At 46.0% G+C, this 20,575-nt stretch overlaps 1 protein-coding gene and 1 long non-coding RNA gene across 3 annotated transcripts in view; one reads left to right on the top strand and one right to left on the bottom strand.

The window, feature by feature from the left end:
- Positions 1 to 20,575, top strand: part of SORCS3 (sortilin related VPS10 domain containing receptor 3) — a 498,174-nt gene that overhangs the window by 372,802 nt on the left and 104,797 nt on the right. For both annotated transcript variants that reach the window (XM_006135388.4, XM_075935518.2), the window contains exon 7: positions 177 to 295. In XM_006135388.4, the coding sequence (XP_006135450.3) occupies positions 177 to 295 (119 nt within the window). The remainder of the gene's footprint in view (positions 1 to 176; positions 296 to 20,575) is intronic.
- On the bottom strand, positions 12,473 to 18,847 carry LOC149524022 (uncharacterized). Its single transcript, XR_016350197.1, has 3 exons — positions 18,456 to 18,847; positions 14,371 to 14,448; positions 12,473 to 13,015 (listed from the first exon to the last, which is right to left on the bottom strand). It is a non-coding gene; the product is annotated as an uncharacterized LOC149524022 (long non-coding RNA).

Here is a 20,575-nt window from a genome sequence, read left to right as displayed (position 1 = left end):
CTCATCGTATATCCTGAAGCATGAGAATGGTAAACCCATTTCACTACAGAATCCAGGATAATGAAGCCCAGGCTGACACTTCCATTCCGCGCCCTTCTTTGGAGCGGCTCATGCAGTTTTGGGGCAATGAACTCCTGGGGAGGAATTTCTCACGTGAGCCTATTCTCCCATTACAGATGCCCACTATATCACCTGTCGGATCCAGGAGTGCTCGGAGACTACCAGAAGTGGACCGTTTTTGCGCTCCATCGACACCAACTCCCTTGTTGTCCAGGATGAATATGTCTTCATTCAGGTACTCTGACACACTATCTGAGGAGGAAGGGGGAGCGGGGCTGCAGATCCTGTGCTATGTAGCATGTTTTCTTCCACCCAGCGGGAGGAAAGATAGTTTTGAGGGAAGGCCCAGGACTGGAAGTCAGAAGGCCTGGGAAGATCCTGGAGAGCCAGCCACAGGTTTACTGCATGGCCTTCGGTAAGTCGAGTGACCTCGCTGTGTGTCAGTTTCCTCTTCTGCTATGAGGATTCTTACCTACCTCGCAGGGCAGATTGTACTTCCTCAGAAGGGAGGCACTGTGGAAGTGCCGACTGTTGTTACGGGAGTCTTGCAAAATGCCGCAGAGCGCCTGTTGGCAAATCGGGACCTTGACAGAGAGAGCAGAGAGGCACTGGTTGAATGAGGAACCATTTTGGCAAATGGAAGAGTTGATGAAAGCTTGACAGTCAAACAAGGAGGCAGAATGCTAATGAGCCAGACAGGAAACCAGTTTGGAAAGCAAAGTTATTAGGGGAAGAGAGGAAGATATAAGGTAGAATCAAAGTGAAAGGAGGTTGGGGGAAGTGGGCAATGGAGGACCACTATGAGATAAAGAGCGGGGAGACTGTCTGAGAAGGCAAGAGCCTGGAGGGAATGGCCCAACCTCCCCCCAGCTTGTTCCTTTGGGGACAAATCAAGGGGTGTGCAAGAGAACGGCCCCCACCTGAGAGAGCAGTTTCAGAGGAAGCAACCTCCAGGCAGAGGGGCCAGGATCAGGTTTTGTGACTAGGAGGAGTGAGAGATGAAGACATCGAGGATGGCGGTGACCTGAGAGTCACCACGTTCAATGCTGGAAGGGATCACCAGGTCATTGGGTGGATCTCCTGCACAGGCTACCATCCCCCTACACAGCCAGTCGGCAGATAGGGTACTGGGCTAGATGGACTTTGGTTTGACCCAGTTTGGCCGTTCTTCTGTTCATATCCATGCCACCTACCAGAATTAGACCATAGCTCCACAGCCTTCAGGGGACTCATTTATTATATGCTGCAAGCACAGGTGTGGGAAGCGGGGCTGAGGAGGGTGCTGCAGCACCCCCAGGTTTTGTGCCACCCAGGGTCCCAGTCACAGGGCTTCACATCCAGGCCCAGGCCCCGTTCCACTGCCAGCCTCAGTGCTTAGTGGCTGGCCTCACCACCAGGCCCCGCCTCTGGGGTCTCACCCAGCCACCAGGCCCAGGGTCCTGGCTGCCGGTCCCAGCTCTATGTGGCAGTGAGAGGCACAGACAGAAGGAAGGGCCAGTGCAGTTCATCACCCCCACCCCAAAAATGGTTCCAGCGTTACTGGCCGCAAGCAGAGACCAGCCCGCACTGAGGTGCAGCAATGCGTGGGGGCACAGGGAAACGATGCACTGAGATGTACCCACATGATCTGAGCAAGTCGAGGCAGAGAGGAACTTGTTTCAGAGGGAAGAACGGGCGGGGATGGGAGGAGGATAAACCAGACATGGTCCTTAGAGAGCTCTCTCTTCTTGCAGAGCTGTTTGCCTTTTTTTTTTCTGTAGTCACACAAAAATTACACAAAATTGCCTCTGCTGTTGTAAATTAGCTTTTTTCAAGTGATTGCTTGACTGGAGAGACCACTAACTCAATGCCAGGGGTAAGGTAGAGCTCCTTTGATGTAATTAGCACTTGTGCCTCTAGAAAACATAATAACGGGCCTTAATAAGCTGTGTCTACAACTGGAGGCACCCCTGCCTATTTTGGTAAACATCTACTGTACACCAGATCTCAGCGAGAGCCTGCATGAAATTGGCTATTTATCTCAGCAGCCTAGAGAGTTCCCCAGCGTTCGTGTCCCTTTATGGCTTCCAGCACATTTGACAAGGGTTTATCATTCCGGAGCTACGAGAACAAGGCCTGAGATACTGAACTATTTGTATGGGTGAGGAGATACCCTCCGTTGCATGAGCATTTGTCTGCCTTAAATTGGCAACCACAGGAAACGGAGCGCTTGGGGCGCAAATTAATAGTCACTAATTACTCCAAGTAAAAAATATTTGGCAACACTTTAAACGAGGCGCCTTAAATGCACTTAACTCTGCATTTCATTTAGCCTTAATTGGCAAATTTTTTTTATATTATTTTGAACGTTAAATAACTTACAAATTACCATCTAAGAACGTGTGGCGCTTGAACAGCTGCATTAGAGATATGTGCACAGGCTCTGAGTCTACGCTTGCTTGAGCCCCAGAGTGAATCAGGTGAAACAGATACAGCTGTCAGTCAGTGCAGACATCCACTTAGAGATCCACCCGTGGATAGCCAGTGTATCTGAGTTCATCGTTACGCTAACGAAGTCTGAGCCTCCGCTGGAGTAAATCTGTGCATCTCGGTGTACCTCAAAGATAATAAGATGTTAGGGTGAATAAAAAACCCAGGCGGCGAATAATAGGGAAAATGTTATCATGAGTGGCTTGCACACCTCTGGAATGCCGCATGCGTTGCTGGACGCTTAAAAAGATATTGCAGAATTGGAAGAGGTGCAGGCAAGGGTGATACGACTAAGTAGAGGTTTGGAAAATGTTAATATGAAGAGAAACTGAAAAGATTGGGATTTTTGAGCATAGCAAGGAGACAAATAGGAGAAGGCACAACAAACAGACGTTATCATCAACTCAGTTAAAGAAAATGAATTAAACAGCAAATGATCATCCATTGACTGAATAGCTATCAGAGGGTACGTCTATACTACAGAGAAGTTAAAAGCTGCCGCTGTCACTCTTCCAGGGGTCGAATGAGAGGGTTTAGGGAAGACTCGCTAATTTGCAATGAGAGTCCTGCTTCCACAACGAGCAAGGGAAGTCGAAGGGAGAGTGTTTCCTTCGACTTCCTGCAACGTGGACAGTGACAAAAGTTGAGTTAAGGTTCTTGGACTCGAGCTATGCAATAGCTGAAGTCTTACCCAATCCCTAGAAAAATCATGGAGGGGATCCTCAAGGAATCCATTTTGAAGCACTTGGAAGAGGGGAAGGTGATGGAGAATAGTCAGCATGGATTCATGAAGGGCAAGTCATGCCTGACCAATCTGATTAGCTTCTTTGATGAGGTAACTGGCTCTTTGGATATGGGGAAGTCAGTGGATGTGATATACCTTGACTTTAGCAAGGCTTTTGATGCTGTCTCCCACAATATTCTTGCAGGCAAGTTAAAGGGATGTGGATTGGATAAATGGACAGTAATATGGATAGAAAGCTGGCTGGAAGGTTGGGCCCAGCGGGTAGTGATCAATGGCTCGATGTCAGGATGATGGTCGGTTTCTAGCGGAGTGCCCCAAGGTTCGGTTCTAGGACTGGTTTTGTTCAACATCTTTCTTAATGACCTGGATGAGGGGATGTATTGCACCTTCAGTAAGTTTGTGGATGACACTAAGCTAGGGGAGAGGTAGATACGCTGGAGGGCAAGGATAGAGTCCAGAGTGACTTAGACAAATTGGAGGATTAGGCCACAAGAAATCTGATGAGGTTCAACAAGGACAAGTGTAGAGTCCTGCACTTGGGAAAAAAGAATCCCAAGCATTGTTACAGGCTGGGGACCAACTGGCTAAGTAGCAGTTCTGTAGCAAAGGACCTGGGGATTACAGTGGATGAGAAGCTGGATATGAGTCAACAGTGTGCCCTTGTAGCCAAGAAGGCTAATGGCATAGGTTACATTAAGAGGAGCATTGCCAGTTGATCCAGAGATGTGATTATTCCTCTTTACTCGGCTCTGGTGAGGCCACATCTGGAGTATTGTGTCCATTTCTGGGTCCCCAATTACAGGAAGGAAGTGGATGCATTGGAGAGGGTCCAGCAGAGGGCAACCAAAATGATTAGGGGGCTGGAGCATATGACCTACAAGGAGAGGCTGAGGGAGTTGGGTCTGTTTAGTCTGCAGAAGAGAAGAGGGAGGGGGGATTTGATAGCAGCCTTCAACTTCCTGAAGGGAGGTTTCAAAGAGGATGGAGAGAGGCTGTTCTCAGTAGTGACAGATGGCAGAACAATGAGCAATGGTCTCAAGTTGCGGTGGGAGAGGTCCAGGTTGGATAGTAGAAAAAACTCTTTCCTTGGGAGGGTGGTGAAGCTCTGGTATGGGTTCCCTAGGGAAGTAGTGGAGTCTCCATCCTTAGAGGTGTTTAAGTCTCGGCATGACAAAGCCCTGGCTGGGTTGATTGAGTTGGGATTGGTCCTGCTTTGGGCAGGGGGCTGGACTTTATGGCCTTCTAAGGTCTCTTCCAGCTCTATTGTTCTATGGTTCTATGAAGTTGTGTACCTTAATTCGACCTTATCGCACAGTGTAGACATGCACAGATTGAGCTATGTGATTTTAAGGTGCCTAGAGGAGTCATCTGAGCTTGGACATCTACTGAACATTCGAGAGAGTTTGTCTGTTTGTTTGTCCAAGAACTCCTCCTAAACTATAAGAGCTGGGATCACCAAATCTGGTATGCGGCTCCCCCTTCGCATGTCTTAAAGCAAGGTCAGGGGTTTGGTTGTGCCAAGAAAATGGGATGTGCCTGGAATGGGATTGCATCTCATAAAACCATACAAAGGTGCAATCACCAGGGAGGTGAAAGGGGCTGGCTTGGGTGCCTCTCCCCCCCCCCCCCTCCCCGAGCTTCTCAGATCCCTGGTGCCCTTTAGGGAGGGTGTATGTGGGGGGCGGTGAAGCTTCCTCTTCCCCCGATGTGTATGGGGACATTGCTGGTTGCTCCCCTTTGTGAGGGAGCGAGGGGAAAGTGCAGTTGGCTGCATTCCTCACTCTGGCTGGGCAGCACAGAGGACAGATGAGTCTAGACCTGCCCAAGCCGGGGGACATGCATCCCTCCATCATCTGTGCCCTCTGGAACTGCAGCAGCCATGGACAGGTACTTCTCACCTGGCCCCAAGCTGCTGTGGTGAGCGAAAGGGGGTAGTCCTCTCATAGAATCATAGGGTTGGAAGAGACCTCAGGAGTCATCCAGTCCAGCCTTCTGCCAATAGCAGGACCAATCCCAACTCAATCATCCCAGCCAGGGCTTTGTCAAGCCGGGAACCTTTGTCAAGCCGAGTTCTACCACCTCCCTAGGGAACCCATTCCAGTGCTTCACCATCCACCTAGGGAAATCGTTTTTCCTCATGTCCAACCTAGACCTCCTTCCGGGCAGCCTGAAAACTGAACCCTCATCCCCAGCCCCACCTCAGGGCAAAGATTCAAATGAAGCCTGGACGTCTTCATTTTATTTTCCAAAAATATCAAAAATGAATTGAGTTAAAGACCTGAGCAATGCCGGGAAAAGCTTCTAAGAAGTTATATACTCGTGGTACAATCCTGCCCTCAGGTACACCTCTGGGATTTCATTTAAATGAATGGGTTTACTCTGCCATAGCCGACGGCAGAACTGGATCCTTACTGAATAGCTGCTCACATCTAAAAAATATCCTTTGCCAAACCAAAGCCATTTGCAAAAACTCCTCAAATAGACATTAACATTATTTTAACAGGCTGGAGAATATTCAAGGGAGTCTGTGAGGCATCAGCTACAGCATCGCCATTCAAATCAGTGTCATTTCCCCCTGCTGCAGCGTCATCAAGTACAGAATGTCAATTGTTTTCTTTACTGTCCACCCTGTCTTTGGTTACTTGTGGCCAGGATGGTTTCATTGTCTGAACCCAGCCTGGAAGATGACCTACAACTTCCTGTCAGATTGGATTGCTGACAATTACTGGAGCTGCTGTTGTAGCCTCCTATGTAAAGCCACATTGCAAAATCTTTTGGCCAGGGATGGTCTTTCTGTTATCTGAGCGCACGGTGCCTCGCACGATGGCACCCTGGGCCCAGTTTCAGATCTTTGGGGACTTCCACATGGCAGCAGAGCTGGAAATGTGTTTCATTTTTGGGATAACATTTGGAAGGAAACTAGTACAGGAGGCCCCTGCTTTACGATGGCCCAATTTACAACCCCCACACTTACAACCTTTTCCGTAAGTGAGAAAGGGGCTGAAATCCCCCTACTTACGTCCTCGACCTTGAATTTACAACGGCGTATGATGCGTGTTGTAAATGCGGGCTTGAGTTACAATGCCCCCGACTTGCGATGCTATCCCCAGAACCGTTTGCGTCACAAGTTGGGGGCAGCCTATATTCATTTTGGGTACATTTTTCACACAGTTTTTCAAGGGGGAGAAAAACCAAAGTTTCCAACTTTCGAGAAACTGAAAAATGTTTCCTTTTTTTCAGTAAAGCTCCAAAATGCTTTAAAATGTAGATTCTTCTCATGCCAATTTCCAGTTGGCTGCAGAGGCATTTTTGGTCAAAACCCCCCACCTCAATGAAAATTACATAGCAGTAATCATAATAATAATCGTTAATAAGTAAACAACTCTGGCATGTGTGCCATAATGGTCCCGTTTTTCTTGACGATGTTCTGCTAGCATATCAGATGTTCTGCTAGTTTAGTTCATCGCCTAGTTCATAGCCCTTGCTCATACATCTATCAATATCTGCAGGGGGCTGAAAGAGGTGGTGCTGAGAACTTTGGACCAGAACAACGCCCTTCTCTTTGAACCAACTGTAAATCATGTGTTGTGAAGGACAGAGGGCAGAGGAGGCATTTGGCATGACAGTTGGGTTGTCTTAGGGCGGTAGGGCATGTTGTGGGTTAGACAGCCCCTGACGCCATGCGGGCTAATATGATCTGTAATCAAGCGTCGATGGGGTTTTACAGGGCAGCAGAGAGAGGAGATAGGTGGGTGTTTTTCTGGTTTAGAAACTAGAGATGAGCTCATACCACATCCCCAGACCCAACCACTTCTGAACTTTGTGAAATCCTGATTTGAACTTCATGGCTGGTGGCTAAGAACATAAGAACATAACATAAGAACGGCCGTACTGGGTCAGACCAAAGGTCCTTCTAGCCCAGTATCCTGTCTGCCGACAGTGGCCAGCACCAGGTGCCCCAGAGAGGGTGGACCGAAGACAATGATCAAGCGATTTGTCTCCTGCCATCTCTCTCCAGCCTCTGACAAACAGAGGCCAAGGACACCATTTTATCCCCTGGCTATAATAGCCTTTTATGGACCTAACCTCCATGAAATGATCTAGCTTCTCTTTAAACTCTATTATAGTCCTAGCCTTCACAGCCTCTTCTGGCAAGGAGTTCCACAGGTTGACTACACGCTGTGTGAAGAAGAACTTTCTTTCATTAGTTTTAAACCTGCTACCCATTAATTTCATTTGGTGTCCTCTAGTTCTTCTATTTAGGGAACTAATAAATAACTTTTCTTTATCGGCCCTCTCCACACCATTCTCTGGCTATTCTCTCCAGTGGACCAAACCACCCTTTGGAGCTAAACATCCTCCACTGAATGAGGGAGTGAACCTCCTCCCTCAATCCTGAGTCAGAAGGGATTGCTGTTTACCTCAGGATCTGCTTCATTTCCACTTCAAATTGGAAGCTCCCTGCATCATTAACCAAAGGGACAAATGACGGGGAGTGATAAATAATCATTATCCAGCCTTTTTAAAGGCCATCAGCTTCCTTTCCTCCTTCAGCCCACGTGGTATATTTAAGTAGCTGCTCAGAACCCGGCTGCATGGAATTCAAACGAGAGCTGTGTGGCTAGCCCTGAAGTACACGCAGACGGCAAGTTAATGGTTGTTACTATCACTTTGCCATTTCGCCTCATATATGGGGCTCTTCTATTGGATTCCATTCGTTACTCCGTTTCCCTGGCCCCTTTAAAACTGGGCTTTTCTCTCTTGGCTCCATTTCCCCCCAAATCCAGTGATTCTGGGATCGGTGGCTGGTCTGGGCACCTCTGTTCCCTTCAATCGATCGCTGTTGCTGTGACGGCCGCGTGATTTGGGACCTGCTGCTGTATTGCCTGCTCTTGTTGCTGACGGTGACGATAGAAGAGTTAGAGATGTTGGCTGCGTCCAGACTCAGGGTTTTTTTTTTAAAAAAGTAGCTTTTTTTCGAAAAAACTTCACCTGCATCTAGACTGCAGCTGCGTTCTTTCGAAATTAAATTGAAAGAACGCGGCTTTTCTTTCGACCACGATAAACCTCATTTCACGAGGAAGAACGCCTTTTTTCGAAAGTGCTCTTTCGAAAAAAGGCGTTCTTGAATGCCAACAGGGCTTTTTAGAAAGAGAGCATCCAGACTCACTCGCTGCTTTCTTTCGAAAAAGCGGCTTGCTTTTTCGAAAGTACTGCTTGCAGTCTAGACGCTCTTTTTTGAAAGAGGCTTTTTCGAAAGATACTTTCGAAAAAGCCTCTTTCAAAAGAGGCTTGCAGTCTAGACATAGCCGTTAGGGCCAAAGGGGCAATTTGCCTCTCACTAGCATTCTTCCTGATGAAGGCTGTGTTAGCATTTGTGAGCAGGGAGCCTGGATGTACAGTGGTGTGAGAGCAAACTGCTTGTCAACGGATGAGATGATGACTGGATGGCTTCTAGATGCCTGGATGCTGTGCAGAATATGTGAACTTTAGAGAAAAATTATCCTTCCCTGTGTGCATCACCAGTCACTTGTCCAGAAGGATGGTGGTGTGGGTAATGACCTACGGTTTAAGAGGCCTGGTTCAAGTCTCTGCTCTGCCATGTAAGAACGACCAGTCTGGGCCAGATCAAAGGTCCATCTAGCTCAGTGGCCTGTCTTCTGACAGTAGCCAAAGCCTGGTGCCCCGGAGAGAATGTCCAGAGCAAGAAACCATCAAGTGATCCCTCCCCCTGTCACTTGGTCCCAGCATCTGACAAAAAGAGGTGAGGGGCACCATCCCTAACTCTACGTCCCATGTGATCTTGGGGAAATCACTGAGGGCACGTCTACACTATAACGTTATTAGGCAATAACAAGGTGAGCGTCCACACAGCAAGCCTGTTATTTCGAAATACCAGGCGTATCTCGGAATAATAAGCCCTCCTTTCATGAGGAATAACACCTATTTTGAAAATGCTACTTTGAAATAGCAGTAGTGTGGACACGGCACTGCTGCTATTTCAAAATAGCTCCTCCCCAGGGCCATTCAAAGTAATTACTCCCCAGCGCTTCCTGGGACTCCACATTGAGGTAGCCCATCCACATTAGTGGAGCCTGTCTTGGATTAATTTTGAGGCTTCCCTGCAGTGTGGACGTGCTATTTTGAAATAGTTATTTTGGGAGTTATTATTCTGAAATAACTTATTTCAAAAGACTCTTGTAGTGTAGACATACCCTTTGTCTTTCTGTGCCTCAGTTCCTCACCTTGGAAGAGTAATAGGACTTCCCTGCCTCACAAAGGTGCTGTAAGGATAAACACATTTGAAAAGGTTGGGAAGTGCTTTGAGATGTGAACTCATTTTGCATGCAACAGGCCTGAGTCTCTTACAATAGTTTTACACAGTTGCAGTTCCGTTGCCGTCAATGCAGCTACTTCCATTGGTATCAGCGAGAGCAGTTAGCCCTAGAAATTCCACAGCTGAAATTCCACTGAATTCTCCCTGACCCCAAATGAATGGAGCTCTTGCACAAAACGGTCTGGATAAGCAATGACTCTTCTAGGTGGATCCGAGGGAAATGTTTGCTCAGAAGAATTGTGGAACAAATCCAGCCTTCGTTTGAGTAAAGAAGCCTCCATAAAATACTTACTTTGGTCACCACATCAAAGCCAACATTTGCACACAATTAATATACAGTGCTGTCTGTGGAATGTCTGATAGCTCCTTTAGCCATAAATACTAATTCTGAATTATGACTAGCACAGAGAATCTAATTAATAGAGATGGTCAAGCGTTATAGCTGACTTTTTTTCTCATTGGAAAAGGGTTTGTTTGGCTAAATGGCAATTTTCCGATTTTGTCCAAAATGCTGGAGTTCCTATTGAAAACCGAAACATTTTTCTTTCTCAGGTGTACAATGAAAACCTAAAAATGGGGACAGTATTTCAATGAAAACAAACAGAATGTCTGTTGAAACTGTTCCATGAGGGAAAAGTGATCATTTGCCAAGTAGGCCTGTAAATTGTACATCTCAGAAATAGATAATAAAAATGACCTCTTAATATCATCCTGTGTTTTTCAAACGCTGACTCTAACTCAGGAAACCACTTCAACAAATGCCTTCATCAGGACCTTAAGTATGTGCTTCAAGTTAAGCATGTGCTTAATAATCTCTGGAATAGGCATGCTTTGTGATAACACTGAATCTAAGCCACTGTTATCGCATCAGTCCCATAATTGGCACAGGCTGCATTTGTTATGTGGCTACTTGATGGTATTCCCATCAAGTCAATGTTAATGTAACAACTTCAGCAAGCAACAACTTCACTTGAAGACAAACAGAAGTAGCCTTCCACCTAAAAGAGAGAGGGCTATTTTTTTAACCATGAAATCACACTGTAATGAAACTAGCTGGGACGGGGAGTTAAACTTTTGATTTCACCAGACTGGATCATTCTCTCTATTTTTGCAGAACTTAAATACACCATGTTCAAAGAAAGATACCTTTTTCCTCCATTTTTTTTAAACTGGAAGAGAAAAGGTCTTCACAAAAATCAATCCACACTATTTATTTTTAACTTCTCCCTCCTTAGCTGGGATTGATTTTTATCTTTGCAATCAATGGCAGAGAGAACGCTTTGGTGGAACAATGGAGTATTCTTTGACTTATAGGGTCTGGTCCCTGAGATTTCTATTGAAGAAATCATTAAAAACTGATTATGAAACTAATAGAATGAAGACGCTTAAATGATGAACATGATTACACCTGTTTTACTGTCTGCCAGAGCTGATCTTCTGCGACCCCCGCTTAAAATGCAAAACAAGCTCCAATGGGAGGGTCAAGAATCCTGAAGATGACAGAGAATTCATCCTATGTGCTAGTTAAAACCCGTCAGTGCCATAAAGAATTAGGAGCAATGTGTAGTTAGATAGGGTATGTCTACACTTGCAGCCTATTTTGGAATAGGGCTGCAAATGTAGGCATTCGGAATTGCAAATCAAGCCCGGAATTTAATTATCCCGCACTTGATTTGCATCTTCCCGGACGGGCACCATTTTTTTTTTGAAATTTACAAGCTCGAAATATCTGCCCGCGTCTACACGCAGCAGTGAAACGGGCGTTCGAAATAAAGCCCTATTTCGAACTACCTGTTATTCCTCCTGCAATGAGGTTTAAGGCTTGATTTGCAATTCCGAATGCCTACATTTGCAGCCCTATTCTGAAATAGGCTGCAAGTGTAGACATACCCCCACTTTCCTGTTTGCTTACATATCACCTTCTTCTATTCCTGGCACTGTATCATCTTTACTATGCCAAATATTACTCAATTTGGAACTCAAAGCTCAACAGCTGTTGGTACAAATTGATTAACTTTCCTCCTGTTTTTTGCCTGTCATTTTGTTTCTGGGGGTGTTTTATTCCATAGTTTCTTTTATTTCTCTTTCCCCCCTCCCTACACCTCCCTTGACACACTGTCTGCAACAACAACTGCCTTTGCAGTGGAATGATGTAAAATACATGGCAGACTGGAAAATATTTCCTCTGAAAATCCTTCAAAAGGAGATCCAATGTGTACAGTTGTGTGCGTTTTAACTCTGTTTCTGTGCAGGGAAATTGCACGGTTTCCAGATGTACTGCTGCCTGGGCTGTTGGTTTGATGCCTTTGGTATAACTCTGCACGCGTTTACTTGGCTCGCTGTCATGAAAAAGTCCCGCGTTTTACTTCTATATACCGCACAGCTGTATCCGAGTGACCACAACTAGATTTTATTCAAAGCAGAGAAGACAGCATCTCTAACGTGACTGTGTGCCTGCTTCAGTTAGCTGGCTGACTGCTGACTTCAAAAGGAGGATGCTCAGAACCTAGACACATGTCTCTATACTCTAATTAGGGTATGTCTACGTTGCATGGCTATTTCGGGATACTGGCAGTACTCTGAAATAGCTGCCCTGCGCCTACACAAGCCACCCGTTATTTTTGAAAATATTTTTTGAAATAACGGGTGCATTATTTCGCCATCCCAGTAAACCTCATTGCACGAGGGATAAGGGATGGCACGAAATAGCGCATTGTTTTGAAATTGGGTGCTGTATAGACACCAAATTTTAAAATAACCTGTTTGAAAATGGATTTGAAATAAGACACGCAATTGGCATAGCGCACATTGCTTATCTTATTTTGATTTTGGAGTGCAGAGTAGACACACCCGGACACATATATAGACGCATACAGACCATGAAAACACAGTTCCATACTAAAGCAGGCAGCAGAGTAATCTGTAGGCTTCATATGGAATGAGTTTACTATGCTGAATTCCCACATACAATCCAGAGAATGCTGTGGCTTCGAGCTGTGGGCTTCTGCCTCCTTGCTATTGTATAATATCATTCCTGGGAAGAGCTGGTGTAACCCACATGCCTCCCTGTGTGTAAAGCTCTGTTGCGTTTTTAATACAGACAGACCCGAGTCATCGGTGGCCAGGCTCAAACCTGGGAACCTCTGGTGCGAAACACCTGAGTCTCTACTGCATGAGCTAAAAAGCCTCTTCGCCCTTAGCTAAGGTGGAACAGAGCACCATGCCCAGGAGGTGTGTGGGCTACACCGGGTCCCGTGATCAAAAAGCCAGGAGCTCTGCTGATGGCAATAGTTCTTGGGAAACAGGTGCCTCGTTCGTGCTCCTTCTAAAATCTTATCCAAAGACTGGCTGACAGAAAGAAGCTGGGAGTTCAGATTTGTGACACAGCTCTTGTCCCCAGTCACCTGAACAGAAGAGAAAGGAAAAAGGGCAGTAAGAAACTACCCCGTTTTTGGCAGGTAAAATAGTGGTTTTATGTTATGTCTAGTGGGCGGAATAGTACCTTAGATCCAGATCCCCAAAGCTATTTCACTGCCTAAGTTGCAGTGAAATCCTAAGTACTGTGGAGAATCTGCTGCTTAGCCCGCTGGCCAGTGCTATTGCAGCGTCTGTGGTAGAGTCTCTGTCGCTCTAGACCTACTGATTGTACAATGAGTTGGTCGCAATTTTTTTTTCTACCATTGCAACAACTTTGTTTAAACAACTTAATTGTAGCCAGGCAGCCGATGAAATTTTGGGGGGTAAAAAGTACAAAACTAAAAAAACGCTGTAAAACTTAAAACAAAAATTCAGTTTTCCCCAAATTTCAGCTGTGTTGACGTACCCCCCAGATGTCTCTCGAGTGCCCCTAAGGGTTACTCATGCCACTGGTAGAGAAACCCTGATCTAGATCATCCCTGATAGATGTCTACCTAACCTTCTTTTAACTATCTCCAATGATGGCGATTCCTCAACCTCCCTAGGCAATTTATTCCAGTGTTTAACCACCTTTACAGTTAGGACATTTTTGCTAATGTCCAATCTAAACCTCCCTTGCTGCCATTTAAGCCCATTGCTTCTAGTCGGGACACTGGTTACAATCCAACTTGTAGCTATGGGCTTCACGTTCTAAAACTCTACTTGTGACCACGAAGAGTGACGGCTACTAAAGACTACAGTTCCCAGCAATACGGCTGTGGAGAACAACATAGAGCATTGCATCCTGGGATCTGTAGTGCAGGAGGGCCACTTCTGGCTGTTTGGCTCATAGTGGAACTTTGCATACTGGGACCTGACTTCCATGCCACTATATTAAAAGCAAAGGCAGTTGCTTTTTTTTCTTCCAGTCCCTGTGCACCTGTCAAATGGCTTGTGTCATTTTTAGTTCAACAAAGTTTCTTCTGCCTTAAGCTTAAAAAAAATAATTCAGATGAAAAACCACATCTTTCAATGTAGCATTAGGGGCAGGAGTCAAGCCTTGTTCATTTCACACCACAGAAAATTCAGAGCTAATTGGGTTCCATGGTGATTATTGCATCATTCGGTTTACATGCGTGAAAGCCTGCTAGTCATCATCCATTTCTGATGCTGGCTGTAGAACTGTCAAGTGAGTCATGATGTGCCATGGGCCAGCATATGTAATTTCTTCTTTCTATGGAAGTTTTCCCCTGTTCTCATGCAGCAACCAAGAGTAAACCAACCCTATGCTAGAAACACAAGTGAGAAAAGATTTGAAGAGGAGAGAAAGCCAGCCCTGGAAAGGGAAAGAGAGAACACAAACCTGGAAGGATTGATGTGTTTAATAGCAAACACATTTCTTTGAAGGAAACTTTTCCACTGGCCAGTATCACAATGAAACCTGTAAAATAGAAATCCAGAAAATCAGATTAATGAGCCAGTCATTAGCAAAGGAGAAGGGAAAAAAGACAAGCCCAGCTAATTCAGTGCTAAGCATGACTGATGAGTGTAGAGCAAATAATTGGGTGACATTCATCAAATGTGAAATAAAAGACTGTTTTGGTGGGAAAAGCTGTTATAATCTCCTGGATTTACAATGCCAGCGAGTTTGTTTCTAGGAAAAGTTCATCAAAATAGATTAAAAGGGGCCTCTCTGAGTCCGTTCCCAGCCACCGCAATTACTAGACTTCATGAATGCAGATCATTTGGGGGACTCTATTAGCATGGGTATAAATCATGCAAAAATTAGGTTCCAGCTGAGATACGCTTTCTATAGCTCTTGTGCTGGAGGAAGTGGGGGCTTTCCATTAACTGGAATGGTAGGGCTGCTACCTAGAGATCACAGCGGGTTCAAGATTTTGCCCAAGTGTAATGTCAGCTACAACATTCAAAAGGAATCTAGCTAATACAGAAGGAACGAAGTTTTGCATCTTGGCAGATACCCTGCTGAGTTGTTATTATTATATTTTGCACATGCTTAACACGGATCTGAAGACCTTAACATGCTCACAAGCAGCAATTGAGCCTCACAACCTCACTGTGAAATACATACATATTCAAAAGCTTCACGGGGTAGCCGAATTAGCCTGTAACTGGAAAAAACTTAAAAAACAATGAATAGTCTAGCAGCAAGACTAAGAAAATATGTAGATGGTATCATGAGCTTTTGTGGATACAACCCACTTCTTCACATGAACGGAGTATTAAAAATCCAGTTCCAAAATAAATAGGGGATAGCGGCTGGGGAGGAGGGGGAGGAGAGAAGGAAGAGGAAAATAGTTAATTAGAGTGTTCATGAGAAAAACAACAAATAGTCCGGTAGCACTTTATAGACTAACGAAACATGTAGATGGTATCATGAGCTTTCGTGGGCACAGCCCACTTCTTCAGATGACCGGAGTTATGAGTTGGGGATATGAAAATTTGAAATAAACAGGAGAGGGGAAGGGGAGAGGGGGGGGAGAAAGATAAAGGGAGGGGGCTGGGAGACAGAGCATCATTAAGTATCTGGAGAATGGGTACTTAGACTCATAGACTCAGACTTTAAGGTCAGAAGGGACCATTATGATCATCTAGTCTGACCCCCTGCACAATGCAGGCCACAGAATCTCACCCACCCACTACTCACCTATATCTCAGATATTGAAGTCCTCAAATGATGGTTTAAAGACCCCAAGATGCAGAGAATCCTCTCGCAAGTGACCCGTGCCCCATGCTACAGAGGAAGGCGAAAAACCTCCAGGGCCTCTGCCAATCTACACTGGAGGAAAATTCCTTCCCGACCCCAAATATGGTGATCAGTTGAACCCTGAGCATGTGGGCAAGACTCACCACCCAGACACCCAGAAAACATAAGCAAATAAAAATCAAAGTCAATAGATAGATTCCTAAAACAGGAAGGATACTATTCAGGGAGCTGTTAGCACCTTCAGTGGTTATTAAGGACGTAGAGTCCCCACCAGCCCATATCACAATTGAGTCCATTAGCATGTGAATTGAATTTGTGGATGAACTGGGATTCCAGGGCTTCTCTGTGTATTTGGCTTGTGGAATTGGCCTGCAACAATATGGTGACTTTGAGATCTATTAATGAGTGCCCGGGCAGCTTAAAGTGTTCTCCAACAGATTTCTCTGTGTTGCCTTTTCGGATATCTGATTTGTGTTCATTAATTCTTTTCCGTAGAGACTGCCCAGTTTGGCCAATATGCATGGCAGTGGGGCATTGCTGGCATTTGATGGCACAGATCACATTAGAGGATGTGCAGTTAAATCCTTATTTCAAAGTCACTTTAATGACTTGCTCATATGGCATCTCAGTCAGTCTACACAGCTGGGAATGGCAGTCCCCCTGTTGTAGGGGGTATCCATTCCCATTTTTCTCTGCACGTCGGCAACTATCTGGTGTAGTAATCCTAGGCTGGACCCTCAGCTGGTGTAACCTGATTTGCTTCCGTGGACCTATGCTGACTCCTGTGATAGAAGGCAACAGCCTGAGGAAGGAAAGGAGGAGAAAGTCTACTGTGGCCTGAAGAATGATGAGCCTTACTGTGCTAGCCTGGCTCTATGTAGCTGGGACAAGAGGATCTGAGAGTATAGGTCACAACTTGGAATGAGAGTTGAGTGCCATCCACCCTGCTTTCTCCAGGATAGTCCTTGCGCTGGGGTGACAGCCAGATGGTAAAGGTGTCCTCCAGAAATAACCCTCACAGTGCTTGCACCATCATCTCACCAGGTAATTATGGCCTGGCAATCTCCTTTGGCCATGTCTGAGTTTATCTTGAATGATCAGTTCTGCTAATGACAGTCCATGTGACCTTGGGGAATTGACAGAGTTTACCACCAGAAGGGACCAGACTGGTAGTGAAGCACTGGGATGGGTTCCCTAGGGAGGTGGTGGAATCTCCATCCCTAGAGGTTTTTAAGTCTTGGCTTGACAAAGCCCTGGCTGGGTTGGTTTAGTTGGGTTTGGTCCTGCCTTGGGCAGGGGGCTGGACTTGATGACCTCCTGACGTCTCTTCCAGCCCTAGGATTCTATGACTGTGGAGCCTGACCTTCTGTATTTCCCAGGTCATTAAAAACCATCCACTCCTCCCCAGACCAACCCTGAGAGACAGAATTAGACCAACGCATTACAGACCCCAGCAGGTTCAACTCACAAATGCTCCAGGCTGAGAATAGTTGACACTGAGGTTCACCAGGGCCCGTGTCACTTTACTGCGCTCTCTCTGTTTACCCTGCCATCTTTTCTGTGTCTTGTCTGTCTAGACTGTGAGTTTTTCAGGGAAGGCCCTATTTCTCACTGTGTGTTTGCACAATGATCACTTTTTTATCTCGGTTGGGGCCACTCGGTACTAGACTATTATTAGTAATACCAACAAACATTTACAAGGGGGGATTCTACTTAGCCAGGTTTCACTGCATTTCCAAACCGTTTCTTCTCTGAAGTCGTCAGTGGAAAAGCCTCATCCTGCAGTGATTGGATAACAAATTCATGATGCATGATGCAAACATGAACCGTGGAGGGACAGCGTCTCTAGGGAATAATGCCACCATGCGTAGAAAATACCATTGCAGAGATTGTAATTGATACTCTAACAATGTGCTGTATAAGCCCATTCTGAAATACCACCGCTAGACATAAAGAAAAATGGTACCTGTGGGAGAAGCTATGTCCTTTCTGTTTGCTTACTGGGAACTTCAAAAGCCTGCAGATTACATTTTGTGTAATAAAAGGAGCGTTGTATATTATATTATCTAAAAAGTGTGCACTCTTGCTAAAGCATCAGAGAATGAAAATCGCCCCAGTCTGAGATGTGGTATTGTCAGCCCTGAACCAGTGCCAAAAAGGTCCTTCACTGGAAGACCGAGTGACTAGTCACAGTATAAAATCCAGTAGCTCACTAAGGATCAGGGATAGGAATAAATTCAACGACCTGGGGAGTAAAGTGGATGAGAAGCAGGATAAGGATCAAGTGTGCCCTTGTAGCCAAGAAGCCTAATGGCATATTGGGGTGCATTCGAAGGACCATTGCTAGCAGACCTAGCGAAGTGATTATTCCCCTTTACTCGGCACTGGTGAGACCACATCTGGAGTACTGTGTCCAGTTCTGGGCCCCCCACTACAGAAAAGATGTGGACGCATTGGAGAAAGTCCAGTAGAGGGCAACAAAAATGATGAGGGGGCTGGAGCACATGACTAATGGGGAGAGGCTGAGGGAATTGGGCTTATTTATTCTGCAGAAGAGAAGAGTGAGGGGGGATTTGAGAGCAGCCTTGGGGTTGGTTCTGCTTTCGGCAGGGGGCTAGATTCAGTGACCTCCCGGGGTCTCCTGCTGTCCTATGATTCTATGATCATTGGGAAGATGAGAATCTCACTCCCTATCAGGATATATAGCATTTATACTTAACCTTTAGAGGCAGTGAGCTTCCTGTCCTTGAGATAACATCCTTCCGCTTACTTTCTTCTCTTCCTCCGCCTTATTGCAAAGGCAATGTGATTTCTGAGAAACTGCTGTTTTCACTAAATAAAGCAGCTGAGGGCTGTGAACCCATTTTTCAGATGGGAAAAGAATTCATGTGTCTCGCTGATGATTGGTCTGACAGTCGAACCCTCGGACTGCATGGCAGCCAAGATCAAGGAGCTGTTTTGCTAGGCACTGCCCAGGCCCACAGGGCATGTCTGCTGTAGGAGGTGCGATTGCTACACAAGTACACGTGCCTGAGTTAACTCGAGTAGTGGGAGCAGTGATGATGGGGCTGAAGGCTGACTGCCTGGATCGGATCTGCCTGCTGAGAACTCCCAGAACATACTTAGCAGCCACCGCTCCTGCTGCTGTGACATCACTGCTATTGTTACTCAAGCTAACTTTGCTCTACCTAGATCAAAGCTCGCTCAGTTAGGTCTCCTTGTGCTGCCATCACGCTTACTGATTGCACATTAGGCAAGTAAGACTTGTCTGCAGTAGGGATGTTAACTATTGGTTAATTGAATAGTCGAGTAACCTCATGAATTCTTATTTGTTAGCTGACTATTTTATAGTCTCTGGGAGTGGGGCTGGCAGCCAGTGTGCTCCGGCTCACTCCTGAGGAGCCCCTGCCACTCCGCGCTGCTGCCTCTGTGTCAGAGGCAGCAGTGTGGGGCGCCAGCCAGGCAGGAGCTGGTCTAAAAGGGGATCTAGTTTAAAAACCAGCTCCCCTCATGGACCATGTGCCTCTCGCCCTGTTCTGCGGCCTCTGATAAAGTGGCAGCAGCACGGGGTTGCCGCAGCCCCTATCCAGGGAGGGCCTGAGCTCCCAGACATGATGTGAGCTGAAACTGAGCCTGGCTGCCTGCCCACCCGGCTCCTAATACACTTTAAATGCAGAGCTGCAATAGGGATAGGTCCCTGTGCCATCACAAGCCAGGACTGTGCTGGGCTGCTGGCCAACCTGCTAAAACATTTACAGGCAGGGCATGGGAGGGAGGGAAATGTATGTCACCTATAGTATTAACCAATAAGCTTTTGCTTATTAGATAATCGGTTAATCGACTACACTATTACATTCCTAGTCTACACTAGAACTTACTGTGGTAGAACTTTCCTTGCTCAGGAGTTTGAATAATTCACTCTCCTAAACAATGTAAATGATACTGACCTTAACGCTAGTGTAGACAGCACTATGTGGGCAGGAGAGCTTTTCCCACCAACATAGCTACCATCTCTCATGGGAGATGGAGTAATTATCTCAATAAGGCCTTGTCTACACTTACTGGGAGATTAACACTGCGGGGATCAATCTCCCCGGGGTCGATTTAGCCGGTCTAGTAAAGGCCGAGTAAATTGACTGCTGTTTGCACTCCCGGGGTGTGTCTAAACTACAGGGTTTGTCGACAAAAGCGGACTTTTGTCGACAAAACTATACCTGTGTCCACACTGCCTTTGAGTTATGTCGACATAACGTCGACAAAACTCAGCAGTTTTGTTGACGTATGTAAACCTCATTCTACGAGGAATAACGCCTTTTGTTGACAGAGTTCTGTCGATAGAAGGCATTATTGTATCTACACTGTCCTTTGTGTCGCTTTGTCGACAGAACTGGCTGCAGTCTAGACGCTCTTTGTCGACTGAAGCTTTGTTGACAGTATCTGTTGACAAAACTTCTGTCAACAAAACTCTGTAGTCTAGACGTACCCCCAATGACTTCCATACTCTACCACATTGAGAAGAGTAAGGGGTCTCCCGTCGACCCCCCCACAGTAATTCGAACTAACATACATCGACTCCAGTTGTGTACCTTAGTTCGACAGTGTCTCTAGGGTAAATCTGGCCGAAGAGCTCTCTCTCTCCTCCTGTACAGTAGTGTTTTCACCAGAAACGCTGCCATGGCACAGCTTCCTTGTGCACTTGCACCACTGTGGTGCTTCTAGTGTAAACATAGCCTTAGAGAGAGGCCATGTCTCAAAAAGCTTCCTGTGCAAATAGAGAAGAGAAGGAGGTAGGATAACCTCCACTTTACTTGGGGAACTGAGGCACAGAGAGAGTAAGCAA

This window comes from Pelodiscus sinensis, chromosome 8, assembly GCF_052426305.1.
Source record: "Pelodiscus sinensis isolate ZL-2025 chromosome 8, ASM5242630v1, whole genome shotgun sequence".
Classification (NCBI taxonomy): domain Eukaryota; kingdom Metazoa; phylum Chordata; order Testudines; family Trionychidae; genus Pelodiscus; species Pelodiscus sinensis.
This window is presented reverse-complemented; position numbering and strand designations above follow the sequence as displayed.